The 17,479-nt window shown below is 36.8% G+C and overlaps 1 protein-coding gene across 3 annotated transcripts in view; it reads right to left on the bottom strand.

The window, feature by feature from the left end:
• Positions 1-17,479, bottom strand: part of LOC126412879 (D-threo-3-hydroxyaspartate dehydratase-like) — a 276,261-nt gene that overhangs the window by 120,982 nt on the left and 137,800 nt on the right. The window contains exons 1-2 of one of the 3 annotated variants that reach the window (XM_050082765.1): positions 13,103-13,209; positions 8,452-8,560 (exon numbers count right to left, since the gene is read on the bottom strand). Coding sequence is in view for 2 of the 3 variants with exons in the window: in XM_050082764.1 (XP_049938721.1) it covers positions 13,103-13,109 (7 nt within the window). In the remaining variant the exon portion in view is untranslated. Of the gene's footprint in view, positions 1-8,451; positions 8,561-13,102; positions 13,225-17,479 lie in introns of those variants that run through there. The other 2 variants (XM_050082764.1, XM_050082763.1) reach the window with 2 other exon arrangements.

Here is a 17,479-nt window from a genome sequence, read left to right on the forward strand (position 1 = left end):
GCGCACTACCTTTTGAGCAATTAGTCTTGCCATGGCCACAGGAGTGTGTGTGATCGTGTGTACTACTGGTGGAATAAGAGCTAATGCTGAGAGGTGAGTGTGAACGATGTTTTCTGTTGTGTGTTACTGTGCTCCACACACTGATCCACTACAGAAGAGTTGTTTTCTTTCACTTATTTTACATATTGCTCTGTACAGGAATTTCCATTATTGTTTTAAGATATTCATATTACATATGAAACTGTTCAGTCAACTCACTATATTGTCTGTACGATAACTCCGAAACACATTTTTATTTCTTAATACTCCAAAGAATTTGACTCATTTTGCCATGTCCAGTTTCTTGTTCATATAGCTTAATTCACTTATACATTGTGCTAATTGTTTCATGGTGGAATAATTTCTGCCTTTGCAAGGCTTAATTTCAAATTATTACTTTTGACCCATCCCCCTACTTCCCCAAATGTCTGCTCAATATGGTGGATTAAGTATTCATCAGTTTTACAGGATACTATCACTGTTGAGTGATTTGCATAAAGAATGGTATCAGATTGATCCTGGCATGTCATATCATTGACATAATACAAAAATTGTAGTGGCCTTAATGTTGTTGTCGTTGTGGTCTTCAGTCCTGAGACTGGTTTGATGCAGCTCTCTATGCTACCCTATCCTGTGCAAGCTTCTTCATCTCCCAGTACTTACTGCAACCCACATCCTTCTGAATCAGCTTAGTGTATTCATCTCTTGGTCTCCCTCTACGATTTTTACCCTCCACGCTGCCCTCCAATGCTAAATTTGTGATCCCTTGATGCCTCGGAACATGTCCTACTAACCGGTCCCTTCTTTTTGTCAAGTTGTGCCACATACTTCTCTTCTCCCCAATTCTATACAATACTTTATCATTAGTTATGTGATCTACCCATCTAATCTTCAGCATTCTTCTGTAGCACCACATTTCGAAAGCTTCTATTCTCTTCTTGTCCAAACTATTTATTGTCCATGTTTCACTTCCATACATGGCTACACTCCATACAAATACTTTCAGAAACGACTTCCTGACACTTAAATCTATACTCGATGTTAACAAATTTCTCTTCTTCACAAACGCTTTCCTTGCCATTGCCAGGCTACATTTTATATCTTCTCTACTTCGACCATCATCAGTTATTTTGCTCCCCAAATAGCAAAACTCCTTTACTACTTTAAGTGTCTCATTTTCTAATCTAATTTCCTCAGCATCGCCCGACTTAATTCGACCACATTCCATTATCCTCATTTTGCTTTTGTTGATGTTCATCTTATATCCTCCTTTCAAGACACTGCCCATTCCGTTCAACTGCTCTTCCAAGTCCTTTGCTGTCTCTGATAGAATTGCAATGTCATCGGTGAACCTCAAAGTTTTTATTTTTTCTCCATGGATTTTAATACCTACTCCAAATTTTTCTTTTGTTTCCTTTACTGCTTGCTCAATATACAGTTTGAATAACATCGGGGAGAGGCTACAACCCTGTCTCACTCCCTTCCCAACCACTGCTTCCCTTTCATGCCATGGCCTTAATATTGTCATGATTTACGTTATCAGAGGCTTTGGTGAGGTCACAAAAGATGCCTCATACACACATACTATTGTAGAGACATCTGCTAACTTTTGAGACCACTTCATTTATTGCGTGGGTTTTACTGCACCCCTTCCTAAAACCATATTGATTATGTAAAATAATGCTGTGTAAAATAATGTTGTGACATTAATTACAATTTGCTATTTGATCGCAAATATCTCTTTCAAATATTTATGAAAGAAACTGATAACAATGAGATAGCCCCTTTTCATCATTTGTCCTTTTTATGAGTTGGCTGAAGTTCAATATATTTTAATTGATCTGCAAAACATGCTTCATCAAAATACTGGTTGATTATGAGGTAGAGTGGTTGTGTCATACTACAAAAGACTATTTTCAGTATTCTAGTGGGAACCTCATACCAACCCAATGGATTTAAATTTTTTTAGAGGCATTATGATTTTCATAACATCAGAGGTTGAAACTTGGGAAAACTTAAAACCTGAGCAGTTTCTCTCTGTCATACTAGGATCTGTATTTGGTGGTGAGCGGTCACCAATTTTATTACTACTAGTGAAGGAATCATTGAAGTATCCATATATGGCATTGGGATCTGGAATAGCTCTACCATTTAACATTAGTCTACAAGGGCAGTTTCTCTCCATTTCACTGCCAACTTCACTTTTTATAACAGACCACACAGATGTTGATACGTTTTTAGCATCTGAATTGAATCTGTTGTCTGAAGCACACTTTGCTAGTTTAAGGATACAGGGTACTTATAAATGGTTGAAAAACAGAAATCTTTTTTATGCCTTATTAAATTCTATAGTCTTTCCTGATTACATTGATATATATATACATTACAGGGTTTCAAATGAAAAATGACCTATGCATATCAAATTATAATGTTATATATAAAAACAAAGATGAGGTGACTTACCGAACAAAAGCGCTGGCAGGTCGATAGACACACAAACAAACACAAACATACACACAAAATTCAAGCTTTCGCAACAGACTGTTGCCTCATCAGGAAAGAGGGAAGGAGAGGGGAAGACGAAAGGAAGTGGATTTTAAGGGAGAGGGTAAGGAGTCATTCCAATCCCGGGAGCGGAAAGACTTACCTTAGGGGGAAAAAAGGACAGGTATACACTCGCACACACGCACATATCCATCCACACATACAGACACCTATTATAATGTTATGGTCATGTATGCTGCCATGCCCCCTTTATTTCTGTTACAGAAACCAGTATTGTTTCGGACATCATTCCTTGACCGATGTTGTAAGAGCTACTTCTCTGGAGAATGGAAAAGTCGCTGATGTTGAGCGCTTATCTAAGTACTGCGACACCTGCCACGGTGATACTGAAGGACATATTGAAAGTCAGTGTTCTAAGAATTAAGATTGTTACAGTGGAGGTATGGAGTGTGATTGAGCTCCAAAAATATTTCAGATGTCAGTGTCCTTTTATAACGTTAGATATACGAAGTACCTAGGTGATCGGGACTCTAAAGCTTTCAATAAAATTAATGGGTTCAATGTTTATGGTGATACCTTGGTAACAAAATTGGAGTGTTGTGGACATGTGCAAAAGAGGATGGGTGCTAGATTGAGGAAGTTATGAAGAGAAATGAAAGGAAAGTTGTTACCTGTTGGAAAATCTCTGTCTGGCCAAGGCAGAATGACAGAAACTGAAATAGACCTTCAGAGTTATTATGAACTGGCCATTACACAAACTGCATCTCTGAATGATGTTACAGCAATGAGAAAAGTTGTGTGGGCCACCTACTTTCATAAGTTGTCCACAGACTTTGCCCTAAAGGAGTAGATACTTGGTATGGTTACCAAAAAGCAACAGAAAGTGGTCAAATATACCATCATAAGCATTCTCTTCCTGAGCCTGTTATCAATGAAATAAAACCAATTTTTAGAGACTTGAGTGGCCCTGTTTTGCTTATTACATGTCTTCATGGGGCACTCAGAAGACAAATTAAACTTTCAACCATTGTGTATGGAAAAGATTACCCAAGAATGTTTTTGTAGGACTAAATACATTAAAAGTTAGTGTACTAGATGCAGTGATATGTTTCAAGGATGGAGTGATAGGAAGGTTGGAAGTCCTAAGAAATTTAGGCATAAAATGTGGCTCTAATAAGGATTATCAATTGCTTGCGTGTGACAAGAAGAACTGGGCACTGGAAACCAAGTACAGTCAGAACAAACCTAAAATCTCACCAGGTCACTCTTCTTCATCAGAATATACAGTCACTTAGGAATAAAGTAAGAGAGCTTGAAATCTTGCTATCAAGTGAACTCAGATACATTAATATACTATGCTTAACTGAACACTGGGTGAAAGAAAATGAGTTAAAGACAGTGAAAATAATGGACTATGTGTTAGTAGCACAAACTTGTAGAAATAGGTTTACATGTGGAGGGAACTGCATATGCATAAAGAAAGATATCAAATTCAATAACTTAGACAATGTTGAATCCTTAAACACTGAGAAAGGTTTTGAAATATCAGGCATAGAAATTCCAGCATTCAAGTTAATTGTAATATGTTTATATAGATCTTCCGATCCCCACCTAAAAGAATTCAATACTCAGCTTGATACTTTACTAAATAAAGTAGTAACAAATCGAAAAACAGTTCTTATATGTGGAGACCTAAATGTAGACTTCAATAAGTGAAGCAATTCAAAATCTGAGCTGATGAACATATTAACAGCCAATAATTTGGAGATTACAATCCACTCCCCTACACGTGAAACGAATCATTCTAGCCCTACCATAGACCAAATAATAATAAGCTCCAAAACAAAATATAAATCAGTTGTAATTAAAGCTGTACTGGCAGACCATCATGCACAGGCTATAATCTTTTGCGTAAACACTAATCCATCCTATAATTATATGAGGAAGACTACACACGTGGGCAGACCTTTCAGTAATACTGCAGTACAAACATTCCAGAATTATCTCCAACAAGAATCATGGGAGATAGTGTATAGTACAGAAAATATTTATGATACATTTCAGACACTCATGAATATTTTTAAATATTATTTTGGTCTTGCTTTTCCATTGAAAACCAAAACAATGCAAACCACTAAAAGCAACAAGTGGATTACTAGTGGTATAAGGAAATCTTGTGCTAGAAAATGGTACCTTCACAATATTGCAAGAAGCTACAACACAACTCAGGAGTTTGATAGTTACTTTAAAAAATATAAATCTATCTTAACAAAACAATAAAGGAGGCAAAGAAACGAGACAATAACAAATACATAGAAGATGTTTCAAACAGAACCAAAGCAATCTGGCAAGTTGTAAAAAAAGAAACCAAATCTTACAAAAGTAGAGTTAATAATGTAGTATTAAAGGCTGGCTTGGAAACCATTAATAACCCACAGGAAGTAGCTAATATGTTTAATAACTATTTTATAAATGTAACAGAGAAACAACTACAACAGACTTCTAATAGAAAACAGCATACAGAAACAGGGGAAAAAGTCTCAAGCAGATCAATGTTTCTGTACCCAACAAATGTAGAATAAGTACAGGTTACAATAAAAAGTCTCAAAATGAAACACTCTGCAGGTGTGGATGATATACCTGATTTCATTATAAAGAAGTGTGGGGACTTGATTACTGAGCCCTTAACCCACCTATGTAACCTATCTTTTGCTACAGTAACTTTTCCTTCATGTTTGAAAATAGCAAAAGTAAAGCCATTATACAAGAAAGGAAACAAAGAAGACATTTCCAACTACAGACCACTGGCACTTCTGCTGTTTCCTCAGAAATATTAGAAAGGCTTTTCAATAAGAGGCTAACAGACTTCTTAGAGGTAAATGGCATTCTGTCAGAATCTCAACATGGATTTAGCGCAAACCGCTCAACTGAAGCTGCAGTTCACTCCTTTCTATTAGAGGTACTGATAGCATTAGACAACAAAAAACTTACAATGGGCATATTTTTAGATTTGTCATAGGCATTTGACACCATAAATCATGACAAATTGCTACACCAGCTAGAAAATCTTGGCATTAGGGGAACAGCTAACAACTGGCTCAGCTCTTATCTTAAGAACAGGGAAAAATATGTGGAAATAGATCAAGAATGGGACAATGTCATAAGGAAATATAATTCCAAGCTACTGACTGTTAAATATGGAGTGCCACAAGGATCAGTAATGTGTCCTGTACTGTTCTTACTCTATGTAAATGACCTAAATAAAAGCAATGACAGCAGTAAAATATTTCAATTTGCTGATGATACAAGTGTTCTAATTGCAGGAAACTCAGAAGAAACTCTTGTAAAAAACATAAAAGAAGCCACTGACATGCTAACATGTTACTTTGATGACAATGACTTAATAATAAGCACTGAAAAAACTGTAGCTATGGATATACACACAGCACAAACAAAAAATCTGATATCACCCAATCTAGAGCTATACGGACAGACAATTGCCAAAACAGCCTGTACCAAATTTCTGGACTTCATCTACAAGACAACTTGAAATGGAAAGCACATATTGAGCAAATGAACAAAAAATTAAGTACTTCTTGTTTTGTGCTGCGTATATTAAAAAATTGTACCAGCTACAACATCCTTCAGTGTGTATATTATGCAGTTGTACACTCTCACCTCCAGTATGGGATTATGTTCTGGGGAAATTCTGGAGATGCCATCAAAACATTCAAAATTCAAAAAAAAATTATAAGAATAATGAAAGGGGTAGATAATCGCAAATCATGTAGATCACTGTTTCGAAAAAGGATGATCATGCCACTTCCTTGCATATATGTACTTGAAAATATAATGTATTTAAAGCAAAACTTACATACAAAAATACCACTCATCACTCAAAACCACACAATACACAGCTATGATACAAGACAAAAATTGGATGTACATGTTCAAAGCGCCAACACAAAGTTATTTCAAAACAGCCTTATCCATCCTAGTATCAAACTATAGAATGCCATACTAGATACCATTAAAAACATACAAAACATTGGTCACTTCAAATTTAAACTGAAGCCGTACTTGGTTGATCACTGCTTTTACACAGTAAATGAATACCTACAAAACTAATTTTTTGTGTGTTTACCCAATGTAGTCTCATTCAGAAGAACATTCATATTTTATCTCTCTGTATATAGGGTAACAACATTTATTTAAGTATTCATCGTTAATTGATATATTTTGATATATTAATGTGTTATTATATACAAAGGTATATTATATGTAAAACTGTTAATAAAAAAACAAATATCTCTTGCACATTGTGCAGCTGTAGAGGAAAATGGCTCAATAAATTAATAAATCAACAGACAATGGGTGCATGAAAGTGAAAGATTCGCTCTTCAAGTTACCAAAGAAGCAAGAAGTGCAAAAGAGGAAGCTTGAAGATGACAAAATGCTGCATGATGAAGACTATGCTTCAGGAATGTTCTGAGGCACAGTTTAATTGGACTCATACCTTCATTCGCAATTCCCCCCAAGTTGTATTTTTCAGAATTCAGGTACAAATATTTCCTGAAGTTTATAAAACATTGCACTAATTTTTTTTCTGTAACTTGCAATAGTCCATACCTGTGTAGTAGACCTAAGCTTTATTGCAGAATAAACTAAACCATAGAAAAAATAACAGTTTTATTAGGAAAAAAATATAAAAATTAAAGTGTAAGATGTGATATTTTTTAACCTTGTAATATACATAATAGGTGGAATTAAGTAAGTCTAGTACCTCATCCATCATGTCATGCATATCTGGTAAAAATTTGGTCTCCTTCAAATGTATAACATTGGATTAAATTGTACCTCAATTTGAGGAAGCATTTTGAGGAAAAAATTGCATCAATTTCTTTGTAATTTTTAATAACCCTAAGCAGGTTCAAAAATATTTAAAATACTTCTAATATGTTTAGAAAGTGTGCTGCAAAACCAGTATCAACAAAAAATCTGTACAAATATACATTATAAACAGCGCCTGAAAGAAATAGGTGTTGATCTTTACTTAATATTGAGCCAGAGAAGTACCCTGTATCCTTAACTACTTTGTCAATTTTTTTGTACGTGTTTACATATTTAAGTAATTCAGGGTTTTGATTAACTTTTGCATCCATATGCAGTTTCCTCCCCTTAATGATGGATATTTTAATTCATTTTGCCATTCATGCTCTACTTTTGTCAGACTTAGTCCATACTGTTACAAAGGGAAGCATTCATTGAAAATACTCATGACTTTTGTTAAAGATTAGATTAATACTAGTTCCATGGATCATGAATACGATATTTCGTAATGATGTGGAATGAGTCGAATTTTCCAATACATGACATAATTAGGTTAATTTAACAACATACTTAAGTTAATATAACAACTTTATTTTTTGTTTTTCTTTATTTTTTATTTTTATTTTTTTTATTTTTTTTTTAATATTTTTTTTTTTCTTAATTTATATCTAAAAATTCCTCTATGGAGTAGAAGGAGTTGTCATTCAGAAATTCTTTTAATTTCTTCTTAAATACTTGTTGGTTATCTGTCAGACTTTTGATACTATTTGGTAAGTGACCAAAGACTTTAGTGCCAGTATAATTCACCCCTTTCTGTGCCAAAGTTAGATTTAATCTTGAATAGTGAAGATCGTCCTTTCTCCTGGTATTGTAGTTATGCACACTGCTATTACTTTTGAATTGGGTTTGGTTGTTAATAACAAATTTCATAAGAGAGTATATATACTGAGAAGCTACTGTGAATATCCCTAGATCCTTAAATAAATGTCTGCAGGATGATCTGTTATTATATCTGTCATTTGTTGAAGTATGTTTGCTGGCTCACCACATGGTTAGGCTTTGGTTTGTAATAAATACCTCCACATTTTCTTGACTGAAGTTCCTACATATTTTTGTTGTGTAGCCGGTATTTAATTTTGATAGTGATAACCTACAGACAGTGCTGCATGGTTTGATACACAAAAATCTGGAATAAAATTTTCTTTTACAGTGTAATTATAGCTCCTTACAATATTATCAATACATGTTGAAACAGTTTGTGTCACTCTTGTGCACTGGTCAAAATTTAGATTTAGTCCATTTGTGGCTGTCTAACTCTTTAAATGTAGAGCACATTTGTCATCAGTTCTTACAGCTATGTTAAGTTAACTTATATAACAGTTTTTAATGTATGTAATAATGTTTCATTTATCTAGGAATACAGTGCCTATACAGTACCCAAGGGTGTGACATATGCTGATGATTAACTTTTGAATGTAAAGACAGAGATTTAGGAACCAGGTTTTAAATTGTAAGACATTTCTGGGGGCAGATGTGGACTCTGGCCACAATCTATTGGTTATGAACTGTAGATTAAAACTGAAGAAACTGCAAAAAGGTGGGAATTTAAGGAGATAGGACCTGGATAAACTGACTAAACCAGAGGTTGTACAGAGTTTCAGGGAGAGCATAAGGGGACAATTGACAGGAATGGGGAAAGGAAATACAGTAGTAGAAGACTGGGTAGCTCTGAGGGATGAAGTAGTGAAGGCAGCACAGGATCAAGTAGGTAAAAAGACAAGGGCTAGTAGAAATCCTTGGGTAACAGAAGAAATATTGAATTTAATTGATGAAAGGAGAAAATATAAAATGCAGTAAATGAAGCAGGCAAAAAGGAACTTAAGCGTCTCAAAAATGAGATCGACTAATGGCTAAGCAGGGATGGCTAGAGGACAAATGTAAGGATGTAGAGGCTTATCTCAAGAGGAGTAAGATAGATACTGCCTACAGGAAAATTAAAGAGACCTTTGGAGAAAAGAGAACCACTTGTATGAAGATCAAGAGCTCAGATGTAAACCCAGTTCTAAGCAAAGAAGGGAAAGCAGAAAGGTGAAAGGAGTATATAGAGGGTCTAGACAAGAGCTATGTACTTGAGGGCAATATTATGGAAATGGAAGAGGATGTAGATGAAGATGAAATGGGAGATACGATACTGCATGAAGAGTTTGACAGAGCACTGAAAGACCTGAGTCGAAACAAGGCCCCGGGAGTAGACAACATTCCATTAGAACTACTGACAGGTTTGAGAGAGCCAGTCCTGACAAAACTCTACCATCTGGTGAGCAAGATGTACGAGACACGCGAAATACCCTCAGACTTCAAGAAGAATATAATAATTCCAATCCCAAAGAAAGCAGCTGTTGACAGATGCGAAAATTCCTGAACTATCAGTTTAATACGTCACAGCTGCAAAATACTAACGCGAATTCTTTAAAAACGAATGTAATAACTGGTAGAAGCCGACCTCGGGGAAGATCAGTTTGGATTCCATAGAAATGTTGGAACACGTGAGGCAATACTGTACCTTACAACTTATCTTAGAAGAAAGATTAAAGAAAGGCAAACCTACGTTTCTAGCATTTGTAGACTTAGAGAATGCTTTTGACAATGCTGACTGGAATACTCTCTTTCAAATTCTATGGTGGCAGGGGTAAAATACAGATAGCGAAAGGCTATTTACAATTTGTACAGAAACCAAATGGCAGTTATAAGAGTTGAGGGGCATGAAAGGGAAGCAGTAGTTGGGAAGGGAATAAGACAGGGTTGTAGTCTCTCCCCGATGTTATTCAATCTGTATATTGAGCAAGCAGTAAAGGAAACAAAAGAAACATTTGGAGTAGGTATTAAAATCCATGGAGAAGAAATAAAAACTTTGAGGTTCACCGATGACATTGTAATTCTGTCAGAGACAGCAAAGGACTCGGAAGAGCTGTTGAACGGAATGGAAAGTGTCTTGAAAGGAGGATATAAGATGAACATGAACAAAAGCAAAACGAGGATAATGGAATGTAGTTGAATTGAGTCAGGTGATGCTGAGGGAATTAGATTAGGAAATGAGATGCTTAAAGTAGTAAATGAATTTTGCTATTTGGGGGGCAAAATAACTGATGATGGTCAAAGTAGAGAGGATATACAATGTAGGCTGGCAATGGCAAGGAAAGCGTTTCTGAAGAAGAGAAATTTTTTAACATCAAGTATAGATTTAAGTGTCAGGAAGTCGTTTCTGAAAGTATTTGTATGGAGTGTAGTCATGTATGGAAGCGAAACATGGACGATACATAGTTTGGACCAGAAGAGAATAGAAGCTTTTGAAATGTGGTGTTACAGCAGAATGCTGAAGATTAGATGGGTAGATCACATAACTAATGAGGAGGTGTTGAATAGAATTAGGGAGAAGAAGAGTTTGTGGCACAACTTGACAAGAAGAAGGGACCAGTTGGTAGGACATGTTCTGAGGCATCAAGGGATCACAAATTTAGATTGTAGGGCAACGCGGAGGGTAAAAATTGTAGAGGGAGACCAAGAGATGAATACACTAAGCAGATTCAGAAAGATGTAGGCTCCAGTAAGTACTGGGAGATGAAGCAGCTTGCACAGGATAGAGTAGCATGGAGAGCTGCATCAAACCAGTCTCAGGACTGAAGACCACAACTTTCAAATATAAGTTATTCATTTATATGACAAAAATTCTCTCTGCTTTCAGAGTCTACTGAGGAAGTTACTGGTATGCAAGAGGCTCTATAACCACTAGCTCTACGGTGGTAGCCATTTTGTAGTCTGTAAACTTATTGAAGAGACTGATATTTTCAGTTTCGGACATATGTTCATTTAGACATATTACCTTTAGGATCTACTAACTTTAAAAAGATGTTAAACCCTAATCTTCTTTCCTTTTCCCACCCATTACATCATGCTACATCTTTTAGTCTGGACTATATATATATATATAAAAACAAAGATGAGGTGACTTACCGAACGAAAGCGCTGGCAGGTCGATAGACACACAAACAAACACAAACATACACACAAAATTCAAGCTTTCGCAACAAACTGTTGCCTCATCAGGAAAGAGGGAAGGAGAGGGAAAGACGAAAGGATGTGGGTTTTAAGGGAGAGGGTAAGGAGTCATTCCAATCCCGGGAGGGGAAAGACTTACCTTAGGGGGAAAAAAGGACGGGTATATATATATATATATATATATATATATATATATATATAGAGAGAGAGAGAGAGAGAGAGAGAGAGAGAGAGAGAGAGAGAGACACTAACTAATAACAAAGATTGCTCTGGTGTGGTCCTACCCACCCAGTAAAAGATTTTTAATTTCTTGCTTTACATAAAACAGTGTTTGCTGTAATAAATGCAATGCATATAGAGCTTACTGCAATATATTGGGGCGCCTACCAGGCCTATGGTGTGGGTGTAATTTTCATTCATCGCACTGTTTTAGTTCTGTCTTATGTAACAATGATTCAACTGTTGTTGTTATGTTTCTGGCGTTTAATTTTTTGAGTGCACCGTTACTAAAAATTGTGTGTTCCGCTTGCATTGGCTGTACACATTTGTCAAATGTCTCGAAAGAACTGAAGGTATTGTGTAAGTCCAGACAGAAGTTACCGAATTTGAGGCCCCTCCTTGGAACTTTTTTATTGATTTATAACGCTTGACTCATCGTCTGTGCCTTATCCTTCACTATTTGACCCATAGTTGAAGTGTGACTTTCCTTCTTCCATCTTACAAGGCTGCGTAAATATATTTATAACTTACCATGTCGCAAATCTATCATTTCTTAAACAATATTCCGTCGACGAACAATATTCAATGCAGTAACACCATCCGGTAAGATGCCCCACCTGCTTTTCTCGAACACAATGTTGAGTGTCTTGATACCACCATTGCCCCTTTTCGCCTTAAGAAACAAGTATAGCGTGCCTCCCAGCATGGTGAAAACTTCACATCAATTTGGTGGGTGCGTGTTAATTGCCTATTTATTGAAGTAGCGCCTCATCTGACCTCACGAGGTTGAGTAGACTCTGTTTCAGGGCTTTTCACCTCAGTAAAATCCGGAATCGAACTCCGGACCTCTGCTTCAGTTGTAAGCAACTATATGCAATTAGTAATTTTATTATCATATTGATCATACATTGCATGCAGGGAAGCATATGATGATGTAGGCCAAGTCAACTCTTCCATGCCCACGTAAACGGCCGTGAAAAAACGATTAGCTTATCTTTTTTTTATCCTTGATGCTCATCTGTTGGTTTTTATTCGAGATCACTCTTTTCATCTGTTGAAACTTGTTCTATAGTATAGTGTAGGCTGGTATAGGATGTATATTAACAGCCAAAGGATGCACTGTGTATAATAAATAACGTTACGGTAGCTTCATTCGTCATTCAATATACAATTATACATAAAGAAGCAGGCTGTGGACACCAATGGTTTCAGTTGTGAACTTGAGCCACTACGCATCTCGGTTCCGGTACGACTGAAATAGGAAGGGATAGTAACAGTGACAGTATGACAGTACTGTCAAGAGTGCAGTAACATGCTGTACTTCTGTCTGTGTTACGAAATAATACCCATCGTCAAGGCACTTGCGTGATAAGTACTACATCCCGCATCCTGCTGTTATTATTATTATTATTATTATTGTTACTCATTACAGAAACAAATACGGTACCCGTACCTGACATGGTAACAGGTTCGCCTTGCGCAGACGAGACACTACTTCATAACAGTTTCGTCTTGCACAGAAGACACACTCCTCTTAACGCCAAGGCCGACGCGAACTAAACAGCTGCTCGATTCAGACAACAGCTAGCACGTGACAGTCGTAAGCCAGCGGCGAGAGAAGTATATTGGCGCCAAAAGATAAATTAGTGGCCAGAATTCACAAGCTTTCGTAGTTTTCTGTGACACGGAAGATGAATCCCTGCAGAGCGAAATATCTAATATTTTTAATGGCCAGCACCAGAATTGCCGATACATGGTATGTTTGACTTGTAGAGTACCAAATTGCGTAACTTTTTGCGATAAGAACGTTATCAATGAATCTTTCCTTGATAAGGACGTACCTTTATGTATTACGGAGTCCTTACAGATACAAATTGTAGCAAGGGGCGATTCAAGGTCGGGCGGGGCGCGTAGCAGCAATGGATGAACTGCGAGGCCTCTATCCGACAGTAACTAAATGTTTTTAAATTTTTGTATTACTTCTGTACAATACGTGAACGTTGTTGTTGAAATCGGATTTGATGCAGCTCTGCATACTAGCCTATCCTATGCCAGTTTCTATATTTCTGCATAACTACTGCAACCCACATCCGTTTGAACATGCTTACTGTATGCATCCTTTCGTCTCCCTAAACAATTTTTACCCCCTAACTTCCCTTTATTACCAAACTGACGATTCCTTGATGCCTCACAACGTGTCAAATCAACTAATCCCTTCTAATAGTCCAATTGTACCATAAATTTCTTTTGCCCCGAATTCGAATAAGTACCTTCTCATTAGTTACGGTACTCGATCTGCCTATATAATCCTCTGCGTTGTTTTCAGTAGCACCACGTTTCAAAAGCTTCTATTCTCTTCTTGTCTGAACTGCTTATCGTTCACATTTCACTTCTGTGCAGGGCACAGACAAACAGTGCTTTCAAAGAAGTATTTCTAACACTTAAATTTATGTTCGCCAATTACGAATTCCTCAGTTTGTAAGTCCTTTCCATGCTATCGCCACTGCGTTTTATATCTTCTGTACTTCGGCCATCATCAGTCATTTTGATGCCAAAACAGCGAAACTCGTCAAATACTTTTGGTGTCTTATTTTCTAATCTAATTTTCTCAGCATCCCCTATTTAATTTGATAGAAACAGAACAATAAGATGATTATGAAGTTATGCACATTTCGGATTTTTGGCTATGTAAATTCAGAAAGTTCTAACGAAATACAGGCACGCAATATCCTTAAATAAATCTAAATGCAATGTCCAGTTCGTTTAGATATTGTAGTTTACAGTAACATAATCGAGCAGGTTACCAAATTTAACAGGGTAGGATATTTGATATCCTATAGTTACACACCAACTAATTTACTGAGCATGGCTGAATACAGTAACATTACTCTGGTGGTTTTTATACACCAGAGCAGGGTCACGAACTTTTAGATGCAGAAAATCATACCAGCAATTCCAAACTATAGATTTTGACACAAAATTGTTGTACATCATACACAAAATGATAAAGCAAGCGCACATATTTAACTATTAGTAGTAGAAATAGTTAAACTAATGATAATAAAAGGAAATCTTATACTTTAGATCGCTTCAAGGGACCCTGAAGACTTTGAAATATCTCGAAAACTAGACATCGGATCAAAAAAAGTTATAATTCCACCCTTCACAGTACGTGGGTGGCGAGGGGTAACTTCGAAATCTTCAGTGGGAAGCGCCATTGTTTCTTGCAGATTACGACTCTACGGCAAAATCTAAAAAAAACATTTGTCTGAAGCATTTTCTTTGTTTCATCACAGAAGGAACTGTTATCGGAGGAATAGGAATGGGTACGCAATCAAAATTTATGGCTTGCTACTCAATGACACTTGAATATTCAATGGCACATAGGACCCCACCTCTAGGCTGTGAGGGTACAACAGGCCAGTATTTCATAACTTCAAATTGGAAACCCTCTTCGCAACGTTTTATTACTCCAATATATGAAACAGGGACAACTCGATCAGGCCCGGATCTATGATAATTCCGAACCGAGGCAAAAATTTGATAGCGGCGAAACCTCCCCCCCCCCCCCCCCTCCATTATCCCTACCTCGAGCGTTTGAGATAGATAGGACGTTAAAACTTTTTTAAAAAATATGTTCATTTTGTAGCACACATCTTTCTGAAGAGTTTGATACATAAAACATGTACATCTTTCTGAAGAGTTTGATACATAAAACATGTATGTTTGAAGACACAGTATTTGGTCTTAAGTGTGCCAAAGTGCAGTGCCACACCTCTTCACAAAGCATTCTTCTATCGTATGTCACTATATTTCACTCTGTGGAATTCAAATGTGTATATTTTGTAATAGAGGCCATCAAACCTGTATTCAGGGCAGTGGAAATAACAATGTTCTGTGTGCCTCTCCTGCTCAAAGTCGCCTACTCCCCTTAAAAGAAACTCACAAATAATACTGGGTTGGATTATTTACGACTGGGAGAATAAGAACTATTCAGAAAATTTGCACTCTTTATTGCCTATTAGCTAACAACTTTCTCTTTTGTGTGATATAAAATTAAATATAGGAAACATACAACCAATAAGGACAGGAGACAAGGAAGACAGAACACATTTCTTCAGTTCTTAGGTCCTAGTATTTTTTTCTCTCTAATATTGCTACATATTTACGCGGTGTAGTTTCCTTTCTGGGGAAGAATCTATTACCTCATCAAAGTTCGTTGAACGTTTTGCTACATAAAAATCAAAATGTCGTTGTCTAATACTGAAAAAGCTGTTAGTACGAATAGTACGCAAGAATGGTCTGATTTCTCGATTTGATTACGTCTATTTTGTCATGTTATGCTAGACAAAACGAAATAGACCTATCTAATATTGCAGCAATTGTAATACTCGCCGAATAAGCGAGAGTGTTTTGGCACAAATCGTCAGAATATAATTCACGAAGTACCACATCAAATGCCTATTTGGCCTACGACAAGCGAAAGGTTTTATGTTAGGAAATAGTTTCACATTTCATTCATATGTTCCAGTTTCTCAAGCAAGAGATTGAAATTTTTATACGCATTTGGAATCATCATATACTTCCATACAATTTGCGAGATGCCGCCGTTTCTTCTCCCTCTTCGTTCTAACAAGCAATCTTGTCGTCATCAGGTTACCTTCCAATCAGAAAGCTGTTGCACTCACCGACTGTTATATTAACTTGTAAATTATAGAGTGCAGTGATCAGTCGTCCTTTTTAAATTTTATTGTGCAGATCTAGATTTCGGCTAGAAGCTTGCCATTCTTAATGCACTATTATTTCCTCTCAATGCATGTTAATTCCCTGTTGGTCGGGCTTCATCCACAGTTCAATGAACAGGGAATTACAGGCATTAAGCGGAAATAATAGTGCATTGAGAATGGCTAGCTTCTAGTCGAAATCTAGATAAGCACAATAAAATTAAAAAGGACGACAGATCGCTGGAATCTATAATTTACAAATCTTGTCATCACTAATTCCGTAGCTATTCCAGCTACTGTCGAACTTATTCTCCGGTTAACTTCACTATCCCTGGCAGAATCACCAGTTCAGTTGTCCCGCGTTTATTCTCTGATTAGGGGTTACTACGTGTTCTACAACGCGTTTTCCACGCTATTCCGGGAATAGAACTTAAGCGACTGCTAACAGAGGACTTCACAACTGGCCATTAGGGGAGGTAGCTATCTGCCAAAAATTTTCTGTCAAAATTTCATTGTCTTGGATACAGCGAGAAGATAATATGTAATCTTTCTTACCTGTTAATCCTGTTGCCGGCCGCGGTGGTCTTGCGGTTCTAGGCGCTGCAGTCCGGAACGGCGGGACTGCTACGGTCGCATGTTCGAATCCTGCCTCGGCCATGGATGTGTGTGATGTCTTTAGGTTAGTTAGGTTTAAGTAGTTCTAAGTTCTAAGGGACTTATGACCTAAGATGTTGAGTCCCATAGTGCTCAGAGCCATTTGAACCATTTTTTTGTTAATCCTGTTAGTCGTTTATTTGCACTCTGATAGTCTGAATCTATGTTTTTCACTAATATAACAATGCTGATCATTCACACACCCAATCAACCACATAACAAACAGCGATTGGCATCCACCTGTTCAAGTTTTCTCGGCTCAGCTCGTACAGCCCCATCCACTTTTGTCTTTGGTAAAGTTTTTTATTTCTAAATGCGACGGAGATTCTCCTCGCACAGGCATCATGTACACTATGCACGCATTCGAAAATCAACTTATGATTCGTTCATAAATCAACTTAGAATGTGTTCAGAAATGATCAAAGACCAACAGGGATACATTTCAAAATCAT

The sequence above is a fragment of the Schistocerca serialis genome, chromosome 7 (assembly GCF_023864345.2).
Source record: "Schistocerca serialis cubense isolate TAMUIC-IGC-003099 chromosome 7, iqSchSeri2.2, whole genome shotgun sequence".
NCBI classification, from domain to species: domain Eukaryota; kingdom Metazoa; phylum Arthropoda; class Insecta; order Orthoptera; family Acrididae; genus Schistocerca; species Schistocerca serialis.